The sequence below is a fragment of the Astyanax mexicanus genome, chromosome 4 (genome assembly GCF_023375975.1).
Source record: "Astyanax mexicanus isolate ESR-SI-001 chromosome 4, AstMex3_surface, whole genome shotgun sequence".
In the NCBI taxonomy this organism is placed as follows: domain Eukaryota; kingdom Metazoa; phylum Chordata; class Actinopteri; order Characiformes; family Acestrorhamphidae; genus Astyanax; species Astyanax mexicanus.
Genome location: NC_064411.1, coordinates 52,015,924 through 52,037,842, shown reverse-complemented (window position 1 = coordinate 52,037,842; position 21,919 = coordinate 52,015,924). Strand labels below are relative to the sequence as shown.

At 38.4% G+C, this 21,919-nt stretch overlaps 2 protein-coding genes across 3 annotated transcripts in view; one reads left to right on the top strand and one right to left on the bottom strand.

Moving 5' to 3' along the window:
* The window catches only part of hecw1b (HECT, C2 and WW domain containing E3 ubiquitin protein ligase 1b), a 295,654-nt gene that overhangs the window by 42,109 nt on the left and 231,626 nt on the right, over nucleotides 1–21,919 (bottom strand). The window lies entirely within an intron of this gene.
* Nucleotides 1–21,919, top strand: part of mmp16b (matrix metallopeptidase 16b (membrane-inserted)) — a 47,086-nt gene that overhangs the window by 2,248 nt on the left and 22,919 nt on the right. For both annotated transcript variants that reach the window (XM_007231100.4, XM_007231099.4), the window contains exons 2-3: nucleotides 17,366–17,514; nucleotides 18,598–18,720. In XM_007231100.4, coding sequence (XP_007231162.2) covers nucleotides 17,366–17,514; nucleotides 18,598–18,720 — 272 coding nt within the window. The remainder of the gene's footprint in view (nucleotides 1–17,365; nucleotides 17,515–18,597; nucleotides 18,721–21,919) is intronic.

Here is a 21,919-nt window from a genome sequence, read left to right as displayed (position 1 = left end):
TATTAGTTACAGCTGCACGAAATATAGGAAGTGTTTCGCATGTGTACATTACAATAACGATGCGGAATTAATATACTAATGCATGCACAAAAGTCTTGCAACAATAGGAGATTTGCATGTCTACTAGTGACAGATTATCATGCCCATTGTAATCTATTTTGTGCCAGTCTTCTGGTGAATCTTCTAGTGAATCTTCATGTGAAATCTGGGGAACATTCCTGTACCATATTTTTCGGACTATAATCGCACCAGATTATAAAACATACTATCAGTGAACATCTATTTTCTGGTCTATTTTCATACATAAGATGCACCGGATTATAAGGCACGTTAAGCGACACTAGTAAGGATGCCTACATCGAAGTGAGCAAGGGTGTCGCCATGTTTCTCGTCTTATGAGGATGAGGCTGAGGGAAGTACCTTAGTAAACAAAACTGTAATCCTTAATAAAAAAGTCAAACGAACAATGGATGTTAATCTACACAGATTTCTCTCCTAATAAAAACATTTTTGGGTGAGTAAAACACTTCCGTTTGTTTACAGTAAGCTTAGATTTCCAATATTTTGTCTAGGGCTGAGTTTTTAGGGAAGTGTCTCCAGCACTAAGGCTGGGTGCAGCAGCATTAGCATTAGCTGCTAACTGTAGAGCTAGGGGGGAGTAAATGGCAGCCAACAGCGCTAAACCTAGGAACCCTGAGTGTTCCGGTAACCCAGGGTGCTATCAGATCAGTTAGCAGTTCGTCCCATGTAGCAGACTACAGCTAGCGCTGCGGTTTGTGGCTAATGCTGCTGCACCCAGCCTTAGTGCTGGAGAAACTTTACTGAAAACTCACCCTTTGCTGCTACTTGATACCTGATTGGTAGAATTCATACATAAGGAACACCAGATAATAGGGCGCACTGATGATTTTTGGGAAAATTAAAGGATTTTAAGTGCGCCTTATAGTATCTTAGTGCTTGATAAGTTCACACAATCAATATGGTAGACAGTTCTATTCTATTCTGTTCTGTTTTATGTAACAGGAATAGAACTGTACAGGTCTATTCTTATTACCAGCCAGCTGCAGACTCTTCTGCATCCAAATGAGGCTTTTTTCAGGCTTTTCTCAGGCTGTTCAGACTAGTGTACCAACTTAAATGCTGCAGTTACTTAAGATAACAGTCAGGCCTGTGTACATATCCCCTAATCGTATGTGCTTTTAGATCCCAGGCTCCAGCGTGTGGGTGGAAGAAGTGCATGCGCTGCAGTGTGTGATCGCTCCTCTGCCTCTGACCCAGACCCTCCTTCCCTCTTCTGCTTTTATACCGGAGTGTAGGCTGTTGTACAGTCAGTCTTTTTGAATCGGGCAAATCAATAGCTGGATTCAGATGTAAATACGGCTTTGACGACGTACCTGGCCTCCGAGCTGCAGTGGTGAAAGCGTAGCATATGAAGAATTAAGGAGCTCCCTGCCGTTATGTAATCCGCCTGGTTTCTTTGCCCCATATTCCTCAGGGCCGGATCGGGCCCGAATGTGAAGCTAAGCGCTGTTGGGTTTGCTCGGAGAGAATTTGGGTTTTGTGTTGCTGTTTTACTGCAGGATTATTGTAGAGTATTATTGCAATGCACTGGGAATATGTTAGCTATTGTTGCGCTTGCACTGGCGGGTAGTGTAGTGGTTAAGGTTTGGGACATCGAAACAAAAAAAGCCTTTTTTCATGGATTGGAGAGAAAAAAAAAAGACAATTTGGAGAGAAAAGGATGTCGTGTTTTCAGGTCATGGATTGAGTGTAACATTGGAATTGATGTAATCCATTCTTACTTCCCATTGCCTTTTATGCCACACAATCAAAAATGCAGGATTACCTGGTGGGTTGGCCTAGAAAAGGGCAATGATTAGTCGATATTAGGGCTGCACGATATATCGTTTAAGCATAGCCATTGCGATGTGCGCATGCGTAATAGTCACATCGCAGGACGTGTGAAGTCACTTAAGGCAATTAATTCAAACGAACACGTCATGTTGCAGTGTTTTGATTCTTGACACAAGAAGTACTGTAGATACGCAGCGCTGTCTCTGTGTCTGTGTGAGTGACAGGCTGCTGCTGCCTGTGCGAGAAGCGTGAGGGGGAGGGGGAGCCCAAGGAGGGGGCAGGAGTGAACTCGAAGTAACCACATGGCCTCCATCCACATGGTTGGGCACGTGTTGAAAGCTGTGCACCTCAGTCCAGCACAGTTTTGCAACACAGATATTTCCAGTTACAGCTGAATTCACGCTTTTAATCCCAGAAAAACAAACGCTCTTATGTACCCCTTAAAAAGCCATTTAAATCCTCTTTTAAACAATACAATAGATCCACTGAAACAAATAAAAATTAATTAAAGTTTAAAAAGCTTAAGTCATCGGATTTTAAAGTAGTGTGGTCAGTGTTTGCGAGTTGTAGTAGCGTGGCCAGCATCAATTGGTCCTTTTCCAGCATACAATAAATAATTAGTTAAATCAAGTAATAAGCCAAATCGGCCGATGCTGACAATTAAAAAAAAAAAAAAAAACACTTACATTGGCTGACACAGATATAATTCCTAAATCATTGTGCATAATTCTAAAAAAAGCAATTAACGTCCGATACTGATATAATTTCGATATCATTGTGCATCCCTACATAACATATACGATGGAAGCTACAGCTCTGGAAAAAATTAAGAGATCACTTCAGTTTCTGAATCAGTTTCTCTGATTTTGCTATTTATAGGTTTATGTTTGAGTAAAATGAACATTGTTGTTTTATTCTATAAACTACAGACATAATTTTTCCCAAATTCCAAATAGAAATATCGTAATTTAGAGCATTTATTTGCAGAAAATGAGAAATATCTGAAATAACAAAAAATATGCAGTGCTTTCAGACCTCAAATAATGCAAGTTCAGAAAACAAGTTCATATTCATAAAGTATTAAGAGTTCAGAAATCAATATTTGGTGGAATAACCCCATTGGTTTTTAATCACAGTTTTCATACATCTTGGCATCATGTTCTCCTCCACCAGTCTTACACACTGCTTTTGGATAACTTTATGCTGCTTTACTCCTGGTGCAAAGATCTAAGCAGTTCAGTTTGGTTTGATGGTTTGTGATCATCCATCTTCCTCTTGGATAAATTCAAGAGGTTTTCAATTTGGTAAATTTAAAGAAACTCATTTTTAATCATTTTTAAGTGGTCTCATATTTCTTTCCAGAGCTGTAATTCCGATATAATTGTGCCTAATGCGTACATAACAAATAAGATGGAAGATATTTTATTTTTTATGCTTCAAAAACAGCTTTATTTAAATGGCATTGACGATTCTATGTAGAAATGCAAAACTAGGTTGCTCCTAATATTGTAGGATAAATGTGCTAAGGCAAAAATGCACACACACACACACACACACACACACACGCACACACACACACACACACATGCAAAGCTTTTCCTTTCCCCCTTCCTCCTCTATCTGCCACTCATGTCGCTCTCTTGTCCTGTCTTGTTGTTCGCTGGCAGAACTACAGTTGTTGGCAGCAGCTGAGATGGAAGTGCTCAGTGTGTGTGTGTGTGTGTGTGTGTGTGTGTGAATGAGATGAGTAAGGTAATGTTGCATGACTGCTCTGCAGGTGGAACTTTTCTCCAGCCAGGAATAGCTCTAGCTCTGAGAACACTGGGCTCGAGGAGGCGGCGGTTCATCAAGGGTGCCCTCAGAGGATGGCCTGTACTGAACCTTTTAGTAGGTGGAATCATGTTTAGCCATGTTCTGAACTAATTAGATTCACTGCGGATCCAATCGTACACCTCGGTGCTAATTGCTATCTTACACCCCTTTAACAGTCTATATTCGCACATTGTGCCTGCACTGTTAAAATTGCGTTTATAGAGTTTAGGAATAAATCTACACTGATGGGTGTGGTGGTCTGGAGGTGAGGTAAATGTGTTCAGGTAAATTTCTGGTGTGTTTCTATATATTTTGGTGGTGGAAAACAAATACAGGAGCTCCACTGACTGATTAAAACCCTGACAACAGTCAATCATCAGAGTTCATACCTAACATACAAACCCGACTTTTACATCAACAATAAACAGAAGAAAGTATAAAATAACATTACTGTTCCCTTAAATGAGCTGCTGGTGTATTTTCACAGCATGAACACGCAGGTTAGTAACCTCTGCTGAGACCCACAAAAGCTCCGTGCTGTTAAGATGCGAACGTGCCAAAGTCAGAGCTCACCTGACTCTTAAAGGGAATGACAACTGGCACACTGATTGGTTTATGTCCAGAACACATCTATAATTAGTTAAGAGAATCAGTTCATGCCTTTTGCGTGTTTCGAGCTGCGCAAGACATATTTTTTGCGGCCTAATTGTCGTGGAGGTGAAACACCAGCGTCATTTGTGACAACGTTTCAATGCAATATTTTGCGATACTGATTGTAGGAGGATACATTGTGATTCTTTAAATCACATCTGAAGGAAAACTGTCATAGAATAAAAACACACAAAAACACACTATCATATTTATAACATCTGAGAATAAGAAAAGTTTACTTTTTATCCAATACTGGGCGACCAGAAGAGTGGGATCCAATGACAGAGTACATCACTATCTGTTTGTAAAATAATTAGATAGACTCTGTATCTTTAACACTTCATTACTTTAATTACATTATTAAACATTTAGTGGACGATTTGGTCCAAATCAACTTATAAATAATTATCTACATTAACAATAGAGGACAGAAATTCAAGGTAAAAAACATGTTTAGATAGGGCCTGAAGGAGGCCAAAGGGAAATAGTGGGATAGAGGAGTAAAGGAGGGCAAAGAAGGAAATGAGGTGATTGTAAGAGCTCTGAATTTGATACGAGCAGCAACTGGTAGCCAATGGAGCTCATGGAGCAGTGGGGTGACGTGCCCATTGGTTTTGGTTGGTTAAAGACCAGACGTGCTGCTGCATTCTGGACCATCTGTAGTGGCTCCACAAGATATGCTAAAGCAAACTGGTCCCAACTAATTTCCAACGGTTTCTGCATGAGAATTAATCTTATAAACTGTCTAATAAGTGACTGAAATAGAGGGTTCAAAGAGTTAAACACATCTCTAAATGAACCACTTCTGACACCAACCTTTAGATATAAACTAATATTAATAAAACATTTATACTGTGTTTCCGAGGGTTGATACAGTATTGCAAAACAAAATATTGCGATAATTCAATATATTGATATTTTATTACTCCTGTGTTGAGCCAAGCAGGCTTTTAGCATGAATTGCAAAGCTTCTAGTGTCTCACACATGGCTGATTAAAAACATCAAGTGCAGATAAAACAGGAGGTTTGGCTCAGTAGTGAGCGTGAGTGAGAGAGAGATAGAGAGAGAGAAAGTGAGCTAAAAAAAGGATTAACTGGTACATACTATCTGAGGCTCTGCAGCTGGATGCTTGGTGCGTTGGCAGCTGGTTAGCGGACAGACAGCTGCAGGACCCGGCCAATCTGCTTTGACTCTTTAGCTCAACGCAATTGGCCAGTTCTGATAGCGACCCCTGGCTGACTCGCAATCCCACAATGCCGAGCAGGGCGAGCGAGGGGTGGGGGGTATGTTGTTCTGCTCAATGATAATGACAGTAGAGATGAGGATGTTAGCTGACGGTAACTTCTCACTAAGAGAAACTGGGAATTTGCGGTGTTTGTGAAGAAGAGGCAGCAGCAGCTAATGTTCAGCAGCAACACCATTTCGCAACGGTGCCTCGCATAGCTGCCTCCTTTGATTGGCTGTTTTGCTGCAAGATGCAAACGAGAGTGGAGGGGCAGAGACGAGCTCTTACAGAGAGCGAGAGGAACCGGGTGGCTGGTGCTGGGTGAAGGATGATGGCATATTCCTGCTGTTTTTGTTTTCCATAGGGATGTTGAGATTAAGTTGTTTTGCCCCTGAGCCCAATCCAGGTCATTTCATCTGCAGATACCAAGTTCAATCTGATATTCTGATAATCTATGTTCGAGGCCCTAACGGAGTAGATTACTGAAGCAGAACCAGTTCAGTCAGGGAAAGATAAGCTCGGCAAGCATAACATTATGAACACTTTATAGTTTCTACACCCATTATCTATTTATTCAGGTCTGGTGATCGTATAGAACACTTTGTAGTGGACACTGTTCTTACTAATTACTAAAGTACAGGGGTTCTTAAACTTCATAACTGTGCGATCCCCTTGTAGGAAATTGCAGAAAATTTCGATTAGAACTTTGCTTTTTATTGTGATGGTTGGGCCTGCACTGAATCACAAAGATGGATGTTCCATGCGTGGCTTAGTAGGGCTCAGGAACAGTCAGTCGCTAGTGCTTAGTGCAGTTATGGTGCTCCAGCAGTGCTAGCTGGTGTTAGCAGCAAGCTACAGGCCGATAATACTCAACTCTGAACTTTTTTTTTTTTTTTGACGTTTCTGAAAGTTTGTGGAAGTGGGCGATTTGCATCTCCACCTCCAATTTGACCTTCTAAAAAATGCTCCATTTGAATCCATCCAACCTAGCATGTGTGAATCTGAATCGAGATTGAGATTGAAGAATCCAGTACAAATGAGCGACAAATGAGTCAGTTTAAATCAGTGAAAAGAAAACTTTATAATCTAAAAACAACCTATTTTAAGCATGCTGTACCCTAGAGGTTAGATCGGGCCCAAAAAATCCGACCCGACCCAGCCCGAGCCCGTGCACGTTCTGACCGAGCCCGACCCGAACCATAAACTGTCATTATGAGCCCGACCCGACTAGTAAGAAACAGTGGTGTCGCCATGTTTTCCTTCTAATTCAGCAGGTCTCGCCACTAGGTGGCGTAAAGCTAAGCTAAGTTAAGTAAGTAAAACTGTAATTCTTAAAAAAAACAATTTCTAATTTTCAATTTTTTTAAAACAAACGAGCGCTGGAGGTTAATCTACACAGACTTTAAAGGATCACCTTAGCCACACCACATGTCAGTGTCAGCACTGCAAATAAGTATAGTCCACTATCAGCGTCATTTACCCACTTAAGGAGAACAAGGCCAGTTGTGCTCTCTCAGGGCTCTGGCAGTTGATGGCAAACTGCATGAAAGGGATTTAAACCAATTTGTTATTATACATCAGTCATGTCTATCTTAATGGTAGATGGCTCATCAGGGATGACAGGGATTAGAACCAGTTTATTATACAAGGTCAATTTGTGCTCTCTCAGGGCTCTGGCAGCTGATGGCAAGCTGCATGACAGGGATTCGAAACAGTGTATTATTATACATCAGTTATGTCTATCTTAATGGTTGATGGCTCATCAGGGATGACAGGGATTGGAACCAGTTTATTATACAAGGCCAGTTGTGCTCTCTCAGGGCTCTGGCAGCTGATGGCAAGCTGCATGAAAGGGATTTGAACCAGTTTGTTATTATACACCAGTCATGTCTATTTTAATGGTTGATGGCTCACCAGGGATGACAGGGATTGGAACCAGATTATTATAAAAGGTCAATTGTGCTCTTTCAGGGCTCTGGCAGCTGATAGCAAGCTGCATTACAGGGATTAGAACCAGTTTATCATTATACATCAGTCATGCCTTTTTTAACGCTTGCTCGCTTGTCTTTGCTATGATCAGGAATACTCTATTACAAGACACAGATATGCATCCATATACATCTTGGCTTTATGTTCTACTTTTTGTCTTTTTTTACTTCAGCTGTCGTTTAATGACGTTGGCGAAACGCTCGTCATTTTTTCAGGGGCTTCAGTTATTTTCTTCTTCTGTTGTTCCACCATCTGCCGCAGTAAGCTTCTGTCGCTTCCCCACGCTGCTAATTTTCGTGTTGTCATTAAATGATGAGATTTAGGCAGGATCCAGGGGAGAGCGGCATGACAAAGCACTCTCAACACAACGCCGCACCAGCAGCCTGACGCGCTAAACACTTATCTCCATACCAAATGTGATGAGATGAAGCATTGGACATGGATAAACGTCAGGTTGTGTCCAATTACTCCTTTTTCCTTCGCCAGAAGAATCTTTGTAAAAAGCCTTCGCTGATCCACTTAGCGTGATTGTGCACATTGTGACTATGTGTGTGTGTGTGTGTGTGTATGAGTGTGTGTGTGTGTACAGGTCCAACTCGCTTTTCTCAGCAAGGCCTTTTTTTGTCTGCAGATTCAGGACGGCTACTTTAATTAGATATGAGCTGGATGGTGTTGTGAAGTCTGGATTAAGCTACAGCTTTTTGAAGTTCACACAGTGTTAAAAAAGGCTATCTTTAAATGTGGTTAATGAATCACGGTCAAGTGCAACTTTGGTGTTCTTCAGTTATGGTCACAGTATGATGTAACAATGTCCTGTGCTATGTGGCACCAAGACAACATGTAGGTCTAAAGTGCTGCCACAATGATCTGGAAAATCGCTGGTTCTAATCAGGGTGCGAATTATACAATGATAATTGGGGGGGTGTATATGGAAACCAGTACAGCGCAGGCACATGCTTCACTAAGCTGATGTCTTACAATGCTTACTGTAATGTCTAACATTACAGCACGTAAACGATAACTCCATTACATCAGCTAATGTAGCACTTATATACCACACAATAACCTTTATAGTCATAAATAATACATTGCACAGCAAGAATCCACAGTTAATCCTGCAAAAACACACACAATGCTACTGGCTGCTATCTTTTATCAGCTTTCTTGATGTTAAATTTTAATTCATATTCTACAAGATCTCTCCCACAGCAATCATTTGTTATTTAATTTTAAATAAATAAAAAATAACAATGTAACTGACAATCCCTGTAGATAAGGCTTTTGTCCCATCTCATCCACATATTTTGACACTGGGACTACAATATTAAATGTTAAGGGGAGATGTAGGAATGCATTTGTATAGCTTGGCTAATGCCTTTTAAAAAGCTTGGCTATTGTTAATAAAGTAGCCTAATAAAAAGAAAGAAAATAAATCTTACCTTAAAAATTGTAATACACCAGTTTACTGTAAAATGACTCATTACTAGCCATGGAAGTTAAATCTAGGGTTGCACAATACTGGAAAAAAATGACATTGCAAATGTTCTCTTTTCGACAATATATGACGTCCATGACATCACCAGCCCCGCCCTCACCCGCACCCGCACGCTGTCTCGCGTCTGGACCGATCAAGAGCTGAATCAGCGCTGAATTCAACTCAAACCCGAGGAAAACAGCAAAACAACAGTAATCGGCCCTTTAATCATGCATTTAAATGGCTTTTTAAAAGGTTTATAAGAGCGTAGTTTTTTCCACATGTGCTCACATTTACAAGAACGTGCCCAACCATGTGGATCCCTCCCCTTCACACTTCTCAGGCAGCAGCAGCCTGTCACTCACACAGACACAGAGACACCGCTGTGTATCTACACTTCTTGTGTTTAGAATCAAAACGTTACAACATGACGTGTTTGATTTAATTGCCTAAAGTGACATTTCACATCCTGCGTTGTGACTACTGCACGATGCTTAAATTATATATCATGCAGCCCTAGTTAAAACCCTCATTAAACACTGCAACCAACCTTCTTTAAAATAGCGAATGCGACATTAGCGTGGATGACCTCCATTTGTCACCAAGCCCTGTCTTTAATGACGTGAAGTGAGTGAGTGATAAACAGAAGCGATGAGAGCCTGAACTGTTCTGTTCTATCTATCTATGTATCTTGTGACTAAAATGTTCTCGTTTATTCTGATTCACTTTGATCTTGGCCCTGATTTCAGAGCGATGACTCCCACGATTATTTGTGCGTAGCTCAGTGTTTACTCAAAAATAATCATTGATCTGTTTATTATTAATATGGTGGATGATATGTTTGTGGGAGAATGTTGATGTTGGTTTTGCGATTGGACACACCTTCTCTTTTTCAATGCGTTTCCTTAATTTTCATGACTATTTACACTGTAGATTCTCACTGAAGCATCAAAACTATGAATGAACACATGTGGAGTTTTATGTGCTTAACAAAAAAAGATAAAATAACTAAAAACATGTTTTATATTCTAGTTTCTTCAAAATAGCCACCCTTTGCTCTGATTACTGCTTTGCACACTCTTGGCATCATCATTCTCTCAATGAGCTTCTTCAAGAGGTGGCCACCTGAAATTTTGAAAAGTTTTCCAACAGTCTTGAAGGAGAAGGAGTTCCCAGAGGTGTTTATTAGCACTTTGCTCCTTTGCCTTCTTCACTCTGCGGTCTCTGAGCTCACCCCAAACCTCAAATCTGGATTGGGTTCAGGTCCGGTGAATGTGGAGGACAGCTCTTTTTTTTTTTGTTAAGTACATAAAACTCCACATGTGTTCATTCATAGTTTTGATGCCTTCAGTAAGAATCTACAATGGAAATAGTCCTTAAAAAATAAAGAAAACACATTGAAAAAGAGAGAGATGGTGTGTCCAATTTTTTGGCCTGTACTGTATATGGTCCTGATATGCTTTCAGATTCCACACTGTGTTGTATTGTAGGAGCTGAAATGATTGGTTATTGTCTCTCGGCTCCAGCGCTGTGTGTTTATATTTAAAGCGAGTGGGCCGTGCTGTGGATCTGACGACAGCGCTGCCTGCATATATGGCTCTCAACATGGTAACACCCCTCAGCGTTTCTCGACGCGAGCCCAAACCCCTGCTGCTTCTGCGTTTTCTCCTGATGAATTATTAAAAGCTAGAAGTAATCAGCTTCTCTCGCTCCGAGAGAGGCCTGGATCTTACGTCCCCCTGCCTGAGAATCGATGCCAACCTCCAGCACTGCGCCATTAATAAGAGCTATAAAGAACGGGCGCTTATGCGTGGTGTCCTTTGCCGTGTGTCTCCGTATTGAAATGTCATGTTATGTGACGTTAATAGCCGTACCCTAAGCTGAAACTAAGCCAGTTAAATTAATTGCTTGTGCCAACTGTGGAACAGCCTCATTCTTCCCACCCCTAATCACAGAAGCCTCCGTATTCTGCGTTATTCTCGCCGGCGATAAGCTGAGGCTGATTTATAGTTACGCATCTCAGAGAGCCTCATTATCGAGGGCCGTGCTCGGACTTCCGTTCCTATTACAACCGGACTGATTCGCGTAATTGTTTGATTTAGATTTGCGATACTTACGCTTGTACTTACGAACACCTGCTGTCTTTCCTTACGAGATCATGGGGAAATAATTGGGCGTTTGTTCTTCCTGTGCTGCGGTGGCTTCCTGTGACTCGTTTTCTGGGAAAAGCTGTTGGAACATTGGTGTAAAGTTTAGTTGGGTTGCATTTGGTGGAAGGGCGGCTGTCGTGATGGTGTGTCCATTAAAGCACAGGAGGATGAACAGAGTTCAACTGATTCAGTTTATTCACAGAGTCACAGCGTCTTCCACAATGAGGCAGAGCAGATGAATGGAGGGACAGTTAATGCATGGCTGAGGAAAGGATGGATGGAGGAAGGAAGGTGATGGATGAAAGAAGGTAGTGGGTTGATGGAGGGAGGTATAAGATGGATGGAGGGATATACAGGATGGATGTCTACAAAGGATCAGTAAAACAATACAAACAGTGCAACAAAAGGAACTACAAACCAAGTGAGCAAACAATAAACCCAATCACAATCTAATTGGACAAATGAACATAAATGAATAAAGTCATAAATCAGAAAACTTACACAAACACACATCCATTGGAAGCTCAGTCCTCAATCCAAAAAAAAAGGTTCAAATCCTCAGACCATGCCAAACAAAGAAAATAAGAAATGGCCGACAGTGACATTTTAACCTCTAAGCCCCACCTTATCCTGCTGCAAAGGATTATGGTCTATGAAGTTTACCTGCTCCCAGGGAATTTCCAACAATTGGGTACCACATTAAAATGAGACTACCTTTATAAAGGGTTTATGAATGGTTTATAAATGAGATTATTAATGGTTATTAATTAGGCTGCAAATACTTTCAAACTCATTCAAGTATTCAATGAGATTTTATTGTCATTTGCATCACATGTGGTTCATGAGGTGGAATGAAATTGTGATCTCACGATCCAAGAGCTGTTGTTAAAACAGATAATATAGATAAAATAGATACAAACAAAATAAAGAACACAATAGAAATAGAATAGAACAAAATAGATAAAGATAAATATACAGAAAAAATAAATAGGAAGAGTAAATAGGCAGGTAGCAGCAACATGAAGTCCATAGTGCAGAGTTTGCTATAGCAGCATGATAATGTGAATTAAGAGCAGTACAAGATCATAAGTGTCATAAGCAGTTAATAAATGAACAAAAATATGGCCAGAAATGACAACAGTAAGTAAAAGAAATGGTAAAGTAATGATTCCACACTCATTTCTACTGTCAAACATTTAGATCTTTCTAGATACTGATCTTACTCTGTTTTCTCCATCAATCAGCATTAAACCGGTCATATTAATATATTTGTAAGTATGTTAAATTAAATGACTAAGCAAACTACGGATCACTGTGGCCTTTTTAATTGATGTGTTGTAACTGCTTATCAATGGTTTTAAGGCATTTACAACCTAATGAATAATACTTAAAAATCTAGTTTATAAACCATTTATAAACCATTTATTAGAGTAGTCTTATTTTAAAGTGGTACCGAACATTGATAGGTAGGTAGGTAGGTAGGTAGGTAGGTAGGTAGGTAGTTAGATAGATAGATAGATAGATAGATAGATAGATAGATAGATAGATAGATAGATAGATAGATAGATAGATAGATAGATAGATACTTTATTTATCCCGAAAGAAATTTAGGCATCCAGCAGCAACAACACAATACAATAAGAAGAATAGAAAATATATAAGGCTATAAAAAACTTACTATACAAGGTAAAGATCTATCTGTAAAGATATTTTAAACCCTTTCCTTTCTTTTAATTACAGTTGACTTCTCGCCCAGTGGACAATTTGTGACTTAACTTTTTTTTAAGTTTTCTTCTTCATTTAAACCGTGTAGCTGCTCTGTAGACTGGAGAAATAGACCAATAGAAATTCTATATTATAAAAGTAACTTTAACTTTAATTCAAAGATTTTCTGAAAACTGTAAATCCACTATTTTTGAGATGTGTTTTTAATTTTGACCAAATTCTGACTAATGCAAAGTATAAGTTAAGCCCTATTTGGATGGGATTGGTTTCTCAGGGGGTCCTGGGGAATTTTTCTCTTTTATGAGGGGGTCCTCTGTGATTTTATTTTACCCATCCGGAACGACCATGTATGTGTTTTTCTCAGACGTCCTCAAAGAAAATTACAGGCTGAATTATCTACTGTTTTTCGCTGAACTCCTGTTTTCGTGGTCCTCCACTAATTTTAGTCCCGTCCGGTCGCACATCTCTGAGTTTCTTCACCTCGCATTTAATAAAATAGCTTTTTGTCCACTGCCACGCACTGTAATTACACTTTGAGCATGTGTTTCTATTGAGATCCATGTAAACACAACAGCGGGTGGAAATAGAGGAGCTACTGGACGCAATGTCATGTGACCGAGAAAGCCTAAAAACTCACTGGTCCTCCTGTTTTTTCAATTGCAGTCCAGATGCAATTGCCAAAAGTACCAGTTGGTCGTATATAATACTCAAATTTTCTGAGACATTGTTTGTTTGGGTTTTCATAGATCAATATGAACACATTTTTAAAATAAATTATTTTTAATAAAGCAACTTTTCAATGCTATTTAAAGTTTTTGAGATGCACCAGTAGTATAGAGGTTGGATGTAAGCACAGAGCTTTATTAGGATCTCCAGGCAGATACCGTAATCCAGAAAAGCAGGCCAAGTCGAACGCAGAGTAATCCAGACAACGGCAGCCAAGCCCAAGAGGCACGAAAACCAGGAGAGCATTCAAAATAACAAGCGAGAAGATCAAAGACCGTGACTAGAGGACTCTGAAATTCTACAAACAGCCATAGACAATATCTCACCCAGAGAAATGAGACTTCTGCAGCGCTGAATAGACACTAATAGGTGTTGTTGGGATGAGCAAATTGGTAGTTCTCAAATCCAATGTGTTTTTTTGTATTAGTGTATAGGATTACAGTGGTGTGAAATAGGGTGGGCGATATGGCTCTAAAATAATATCACGATATTTCAGGGTATTTTTGCGATAACGATATACTTGGCGATATAGGAAAACTAAAATAATTAATTCATTTCAGGAATATAGTATAATAGTATAACAGTATAATCATAATGTGGCAAAATAAATAATATAGCATAAAATAATATAATGCAGCAAAAAATATTACAGAATATTTAGTGCATGCATATAAACTGAAACTAAAACAATTATACAATAAATTCACCTAAAGCTTCACAGTAAATAATAGACTACTTTTAAGACAGAACAGCCCTATTATCACGATATGGATTTTTAATATCATGATATTTCTGTGTCACAATATATTGTATACGATATAATATTGCCCACCCCTAGTGTGAAAAAGTATTTGCCCCCTACATATTTCTTTTGTTTTTGCTTTTTTGTGATACTGATATTTTTTTGAATGTCAAACAAACTTTAATATCAGACAAACATAACCTGAGTAAATATAAAAAGCACTTTTTAAATGATAATTTTATCTATTAAAAGAAAAAAAAAAAACAATTTAAACCATTCTAGCCCTGTGTGAAAAAAGTGTTTGCCCCCTTAAACTACTAACTTGGTTTTGTCACCCTTAGTGGAAACAAATGCAATCAAACTTGACTGATAACTGGCAACCAGTCTTTCACATCTCTGTGGAGGAATTTAGTTTTACTCTTCTTTACAGAATTTTTTTAATTAAAGCAGACATATTGGATGATTTTCCAGCATAAACCTTCTGTTAAAGATCATCACCACCATCTCAATCAGACTTTGACTAGACCCCTCCTCCAAAAAATGTATTTAGTTTTTTTTAAGCCATTCAGAGACAGTGGACTTGTTTGTGTGCTTTTGGATCATTGTCCTGCTGCAGAACCCAAGTACTCCTGAGCTTGAGGTGATGAACAGATGGCCGGATTCTGATTCTCCTTCAGGATTGTCTGGTAAACAGCAGAATTCCTGCTTCCATCTGTTGCAGCAAGTTATCCAGCAGCCCCAGACCATCACACACACATACAACCACCACCATGTTTTACTACGTTCAGTATGATTCAGTTCTTTTTCTGAAATTATGTGATCGTTTTACAACAGATGTAATGGGACACACACCTTCCAAAACGTTCCACTTTTGGTACATCAGTACAAAGAAGTTTATGTCAGTTGGTAAATGTGAGACGGGTGGTTGTGTTGTTTTTGTTCAGAAGTGTTTTTTGCCTTGGAATTCTCCTATGGAAACCAATTTCACCCAGTCTCTTTCTTATTATTGAATCATTAACACTGACCTTAACTGAGGTGAGTGAGATCCTGCAGTTCTTTAATATTGTTCTTGGTTGTTTTGGAACCTCCTGGATGAGTTGTCCATGCCCTTTTGGAATATTTTTGGTTGGTTGTTTTCTCCTGGGAAGCTTCACCAGTGTTCACCACATTTTTTTCCTTTTTAGTAAATAATAGTGAATCACTGTGGTTCTCTGGAGTCCCAAAGCTTTAGAAATGACTGTAACCTTTCTTCAGATCTCTGGGGCATTATGTGTTGATTTTTGAGATCTTTTATGTGCTTCATGTTGTCAGAAAGGTTCTATTATATAAGTGATTTCTTGATTTTACAGGTCTGGCGGTAATCAGGTCTGGTTGTGGTTAGTATTTAAGTTAAATTCAGCTTTCCAAAAAGTGTGATTAATCTCAGTTAAAGTATGTGGGGCAAACACTTTTTCACATACGGCCAGACTGGTTTGGATAGTTATTTTTCCTTAATAAATGAAATCATCATGTAAAAAGTGATTTTTTATTTACTAATAATTAGTGCTGGGCAATATGGGAAAAATCATATATCACGATATGGAATTTTTTTATATCAGGATAATGATATATATCATGATATACCACATTTGAGTTTTTTTCAGTTATTCTTCGAAAAGTATGACACAATAATATCATTGCTTACTTATTAGATTTATTTATAAATAAATTAACAAACACGAAAATGAGGTTATTCAATCTGTAATTTAAAAACAAATTCGTTTTAGTTTTTTCTTTTAATTACCATTTTTATTAGTTTCAGTTAAGGAGAACTTTCACTTTTAGTTTTCATTATTTTGTTCGTTTTGTTCGCAATAATACTTGGTTACTTAGCTATATGGTGATTAGTATGCCATATTCTTATATAAAATAAAAATAGTATTAAAAAACAGATGACTACATCACAGACTATTTCCTGGAGCCCGAGAGAAATAAAAATCAAAGTATCTTGCTATTTAAAAGAATGGAAAATTAATAACAATAATAATATAGTTCTGCATACTAGAGTTTAGATTGTCTGCCCTAACCCGAGTCTGAACCCGAGTCTGACTGACCCGATACCCGAATTTGGGCCGGTGAGAATTCTCACTGCTTTCCTGGCGCGCTGTTGGGTTCGGCTGAAGAAAATGGTCTGTGACGTGACGTAGAACTATTTCAATGTGATTTGTGTGCTGATCCAAAAGTTACAGCTCATCCTCGCGTTTAAAGCTCCGCAGGTGGATTAATGTCATCATATAAATCGTGTGCGTTTTCCTACTGGACAAACCATTCAAACATGCGGATGAGCTCTCCGCACCTGATTAAAAAAATCACACAGTGTCTGTCTGGCTTAAAATAGTTAGATAAAGCTATTAAATGAGTAAATCAACATAATTCCTTAAAAAGACCAGGGAGACGCTCTGTACGCTAAATAACAAAGAAGGCAGCAACAAGCTAAGAAGCTAATAAGCTAATAACAACATTTAATAAAAACAGAAAAATATATATAAAATAGAAAAATAATCAACTAAACTAAGCTCAAAATGCTAAAAGAAATATAATCTAACGAATTCTAAAAGGATAAAAAGCGAAATGAAATAGTGAACACACAGATGTGCATGTATAATTTATCAAATTAGTGTAGAAATGATAGAGACGATAGAAGGTAAGTAGCACGATAAACACTTTTCTATCGTCCCCACGACATATATCGTCATATCGCACAGCACTTTTTTTCACACCACTGTATATAGTGTTAGTGATAATTAGTAGGCTATCATAGCTAGCAATGGCACTGATCCAGTACCCTGTATCATCATTTAATTTGACTTTCGGTGGTAAACATGTCTAATCTGGGGGCAAATCATCATTTGAATCCCAGACCATGCTGCTTCAGCATCAGCAGCCAGAGTCCGAGAGCTGAAACAGCTGAAAATGCGAATGTAAGATGTGAATATCTCTTTTTTTAATATCTATTTCTCTCCGCTTTGTTTTCCAGGACTGGTTAGAGAGGTACGGCTACCTCCACCATACTGAACCCAACATGGCTGTCCTGCGCTCGGCCCAGACCGTGCAGTCGGCCATCGCTGCCATGCAGCGCGTCTACGGCCTCAATGTCACGGGCAGTTTAGACCAGAGCACTATAGCGTGAGTACACACCAACACTGTCCTCAGGCACTCCAGCATGTCTCTGTGTACGCCCTCCATCTAATCATGCAATGACATCAGTATCAGCCTTCATCCAGTGTCAGTGTGGACAGTACAGTTTTATAGTAGCCTAAAGCTTGAAATTATAGTCAATAAACAGTATCTGATTCAGGTAGTTCTATGATTTACAGACAGTTCTATCCTCGACTCTGAAAACGAGTAATAGGTAAATAAATATATGATTTAAGCTGTAGTGTCTGTGCTTTAGCCTGTATGACCTGGAATGCGGGTGATAAACTGAACAGTCTAATGAAGAACAGACTAGGTATGACAGTAGTCCGCAACCCCATGATTAAAGAGGCACTAAAGCATATATATTTTTATTAATATCTAATATGTGTTCCTCTGAAGTAATGAAACACACCAGTCCTGCTTAAAAATTTTATAAACATTTCCTAACCTTTAAAAAACGCTTTTATTGCAGTCATTACCAGCTCTGCAGCATCCTCTCAGGACCAACTGTGCTATGGGCGTGGAGACACAGAGGCACACTGCTCAGCCCAATCAGCTCTCCCTCCTGCCCCGCCCCCTAAACCCATACATCACCCAGTGCACCTCCCGAACTACCGCTCCCATTTTTTAGCATCTTTAAAATTTGAGCTAAAGGGGGAGTAAGCTAAAATCAGGGTTTTGTTTAAGTCTGTAAAGTCAAGCTAAATTAAATTGTACATTTTCGGCATGTTATTTCCTGTTCCTGGTCATGTAAAGTACATTTTCCCACTATGTTGCATGTGATTATCTCTTAAGCTATGTTCAAATAGCAACTTTTCTTAACAAATCAAGGGTATTTAGGCTGCTCACAATATCGTTTTTAACATGACCTACAGCCTAAAGTCAGTCTGTCTTTAGTTTGTGTCCTTTAAAAATTTTGTTCATAAGATTTATTTATTTTCCCTTGACACACCAACCGTGTTCCGTGAGATCATAGCCTAATTCACAGTGCAAAACAGTTTATCACTGTTGGACAACAGTTTAGCATTGTCTTAAGTTTCTACTAATTGTATTGCTTTTGTCTCCTCACAGCTGGATGAAGAAGCCGAGGTGTGGAGTCCCAGATCAACTGAAGATCTCCTCGAGCTCGAGGTCACGGAAGCGGCGCTACGCTCTCACCGGTCAAAAGTGGCAGCGTACACACATCACATACAGGTAAACAACGATTTAACACTGCTGAGAGTTAGAAGGGTTATACAAAAAATAAAATGATGGGTTTCTTTGATTTTACCAAATTGAAAACCTCTGGAATATAATCAAGAGGAAGATGGATGATCACAAGCCATCAAACCAAACTGAACTGCTTGAATTTTTGCAGCATAAAGTTATCCAAAAGCAGTGTGTAAGACTGGTGGAGGAGAACATGATGCCAAGATGCATGAAAACTGTGATTAAAAACCAGGGTTATTCCACCAAATATTAATTTCTGAACTCTTAAAACTTGATGAAACTTATGAATATGAACTTGTTTTCTTTGCATTATTTGAGGTCTGAAAGCTCTGCGTCTTTTTTGTTATTTCAGCCATTTCTCATTTTCTGTAAATAAATGCTCTAAATGACAATATTATTATTTGGAATTTGGGAGAAATGTTGTCTGTAGTTTATAGAAAAAAAATGACTAGTTCATTTTACTCAAACATAAACCTATAAATAGCAAAATCAGATAAACTGAAGTGGTCTCTTAATTATTTCCAGAGCTTTATGTTATTGAAATTTAATTTGAATGTCACTTTTCAGTATTTTGGTCTTTCCCAATTCAAAATCTGTGAGATTTTTCTTGTTTGACTGGAGATAAATCAAAAAAATGTTTCATTTTTGCTGTGGCCACCATATGTGGTACCTAGTTTCTAGCTTTGCCAATGATTAATGGTAAAAGATGGCTAAAATTACTGCTAGGTTAAAACTACAGCTAATGATTTGCCACTGGGTGCTTATTTACTGGTATAGTAGAGCACTCAAAACACAAAGCCCTTGAAACACAAATAAATACATTTAGGAGGTCATGGAAATTTAATACAAATTTTAATACTGATGGAACTGGCACTCATTTTTAGCCTGGGTTGCCAGTTAACCATATAGAAGGGATTCTATCTTACCAAGGAGATCCTCATGCCGAACACATATCTCCTAAAAAAACGAGTGGATTTGGGATTAAAAGCTGCATTTATAATTTTAAATTTAAATGGATAATGTTTCTACTGGAGGAATGGGCACTAATCTGTTAGATGGATCCAGAATGGATTTCCATTGAGAACTGAGCACGGGATGTTAGTGCTAACTAGCTAGCTAGCTAGCCAATCAGTGATTTGGCTAAATATATAAATATATTGTTATGTAAAAGCCTAGAATAAGGACTTTGGTTAGATTTACACAGGCTTTAAAAAGCTGTGCGTATCAATGCGTTTCCACAGTAAAACACAGTTTAATCAATCGTAAGTAGGAAAGTGTAGAATGTAGTATATTACAGGTCCTGCCAAATCCTCTTATTGGATTATAGTAGTACTCCTGCTTGCTAAGGTCGGAAACTGAACCCTAGCCTTCCCCTTGGAGGTTCCCCACTGTGTTACCCTGTGCTATATATCCTGTGCCTCCTCCAAATACCTATTTATTTCTGCACAGATAATGATCACTGACCTAATGGCACAGGATTCTGTAAATCAAGTTTCAAATCAAAGCTAGAAACTGTTTTGTGTCAGAAATAAAAATCTCTAAATCGAAACCTGGGAAATATTGCTCAGGCGGCATCAGCAGCTGGAGTCAGAGACAGAGAGAGCACAATTAGAAATTGTTCTCTCTGGGTGGGTAGGTGGCGCTCTCTTCCCACATCACTCCTAATGTAATGCAGGCTGGCAATGGCGTCTGTCTGTTGGCTGTTGGCTGGGGATCTGGTGCTTACCTCTAATATGGATGCACTGAAAATAACATTTTAGGCTGAAAACAAACAAATATATATTTTTTCCAAATACTGAATATGGAAAACTAATTCCGCTCATTCCCGCCATCTACAACAAAATAAAATTCCACTATATATTTTTTCTTAAGTAAACAGCTATGTCACTATTTTGAGATAGTATTTTACTCTTTTGAGATAGTAAGTCATTATTTTGAGCTACTATCTCATTATTTTGAGATAGTATCTCACTATTTTGAGGTATTAATTCACTTTTTTTAGATACTAAATCATTATTTTAAAATAGTATCTCACTATTTTGAGATAGTATCTCACTATTTTGAGATAGTAAGTCATTATTTTGAGGTACTATCTCATTATTTTGAGATAGTAAGTCATTATTTTAAGATTGTAAGTTATGATTATATTGTATCTCACTATTTTGAGGTATTAATTCACTATTTTTAGATACTAAATCATTATATTGAGAAGTCATTATTTTGGGATACTTGCTCATTATTTTGAGAGACAAAGAGATACTATTTCATTATTTTGAGATACTAAGTTGTTATTTTGAATTATATATCTTATCATTTTGAGACGCAAGTCACTATTTTAAGATAGTAAGTTATTTTGAGTTTCTACGTCATAAATGTGAGATATTAAATCATCATTTTAAAATATTAAGTGATTATATTAACTGTACCATGTATCCATGGAGTGATAAAGCAGTAACTTTGGGGGTGAATCTTACAGTAAGATGGAGCTACACAACCATGCAACTTTAAGCCTGATTTTAACCCTGATTTGCAGTGGTGGTACGGGGGGAGCTGTCAGTTGGAGTAAAAGTTGTGTAGTGTATGCAGTGCCAGATTAACACTTTCTGAGGCCCGGGGCTAATTACCAGTTTGAGGCCCTTCGTATCATGTTCTGATGCATGACCTCACACAAACACACGGACACATCAGCGACAGCGTACACAGTACCAATCTATAACAGACTGAACTGGTAACATGATTTCAATTCAATTTAGGGTTGGGCGATGTCTCTTTAATTGGCAGATGACGATGTTTACAGGGAAACATCGCGATGGACGATGATATCGTGGGGGTGTGGGTTGATTAGAAATAACTAAAAACTGACATTTACTATAGATGAATAAAATATATACGCAAAAAAGGAAAAATAGGACACTTTAAAAAGATCATTAAATAATGAGGATACATAAAAAATAAAGAATGTATATCTTATGAAGAAAAAAATAATTTAATCAATAAAATAATAAAAATATTTCAAATGAATAAAAAAAAAAATTAATAAGAAATAAAAACTCATTTAAAACACAATCAAAGAGCGAGAGAAGAGCGAGAGAGAGAGCACAGCGCATCTTTGCCTGGTGGTAGCTGCTACAGCAGGCTGACTACTCCACGTTGGTTAATTTGGGTGTTTTCTGTAATAATTCTG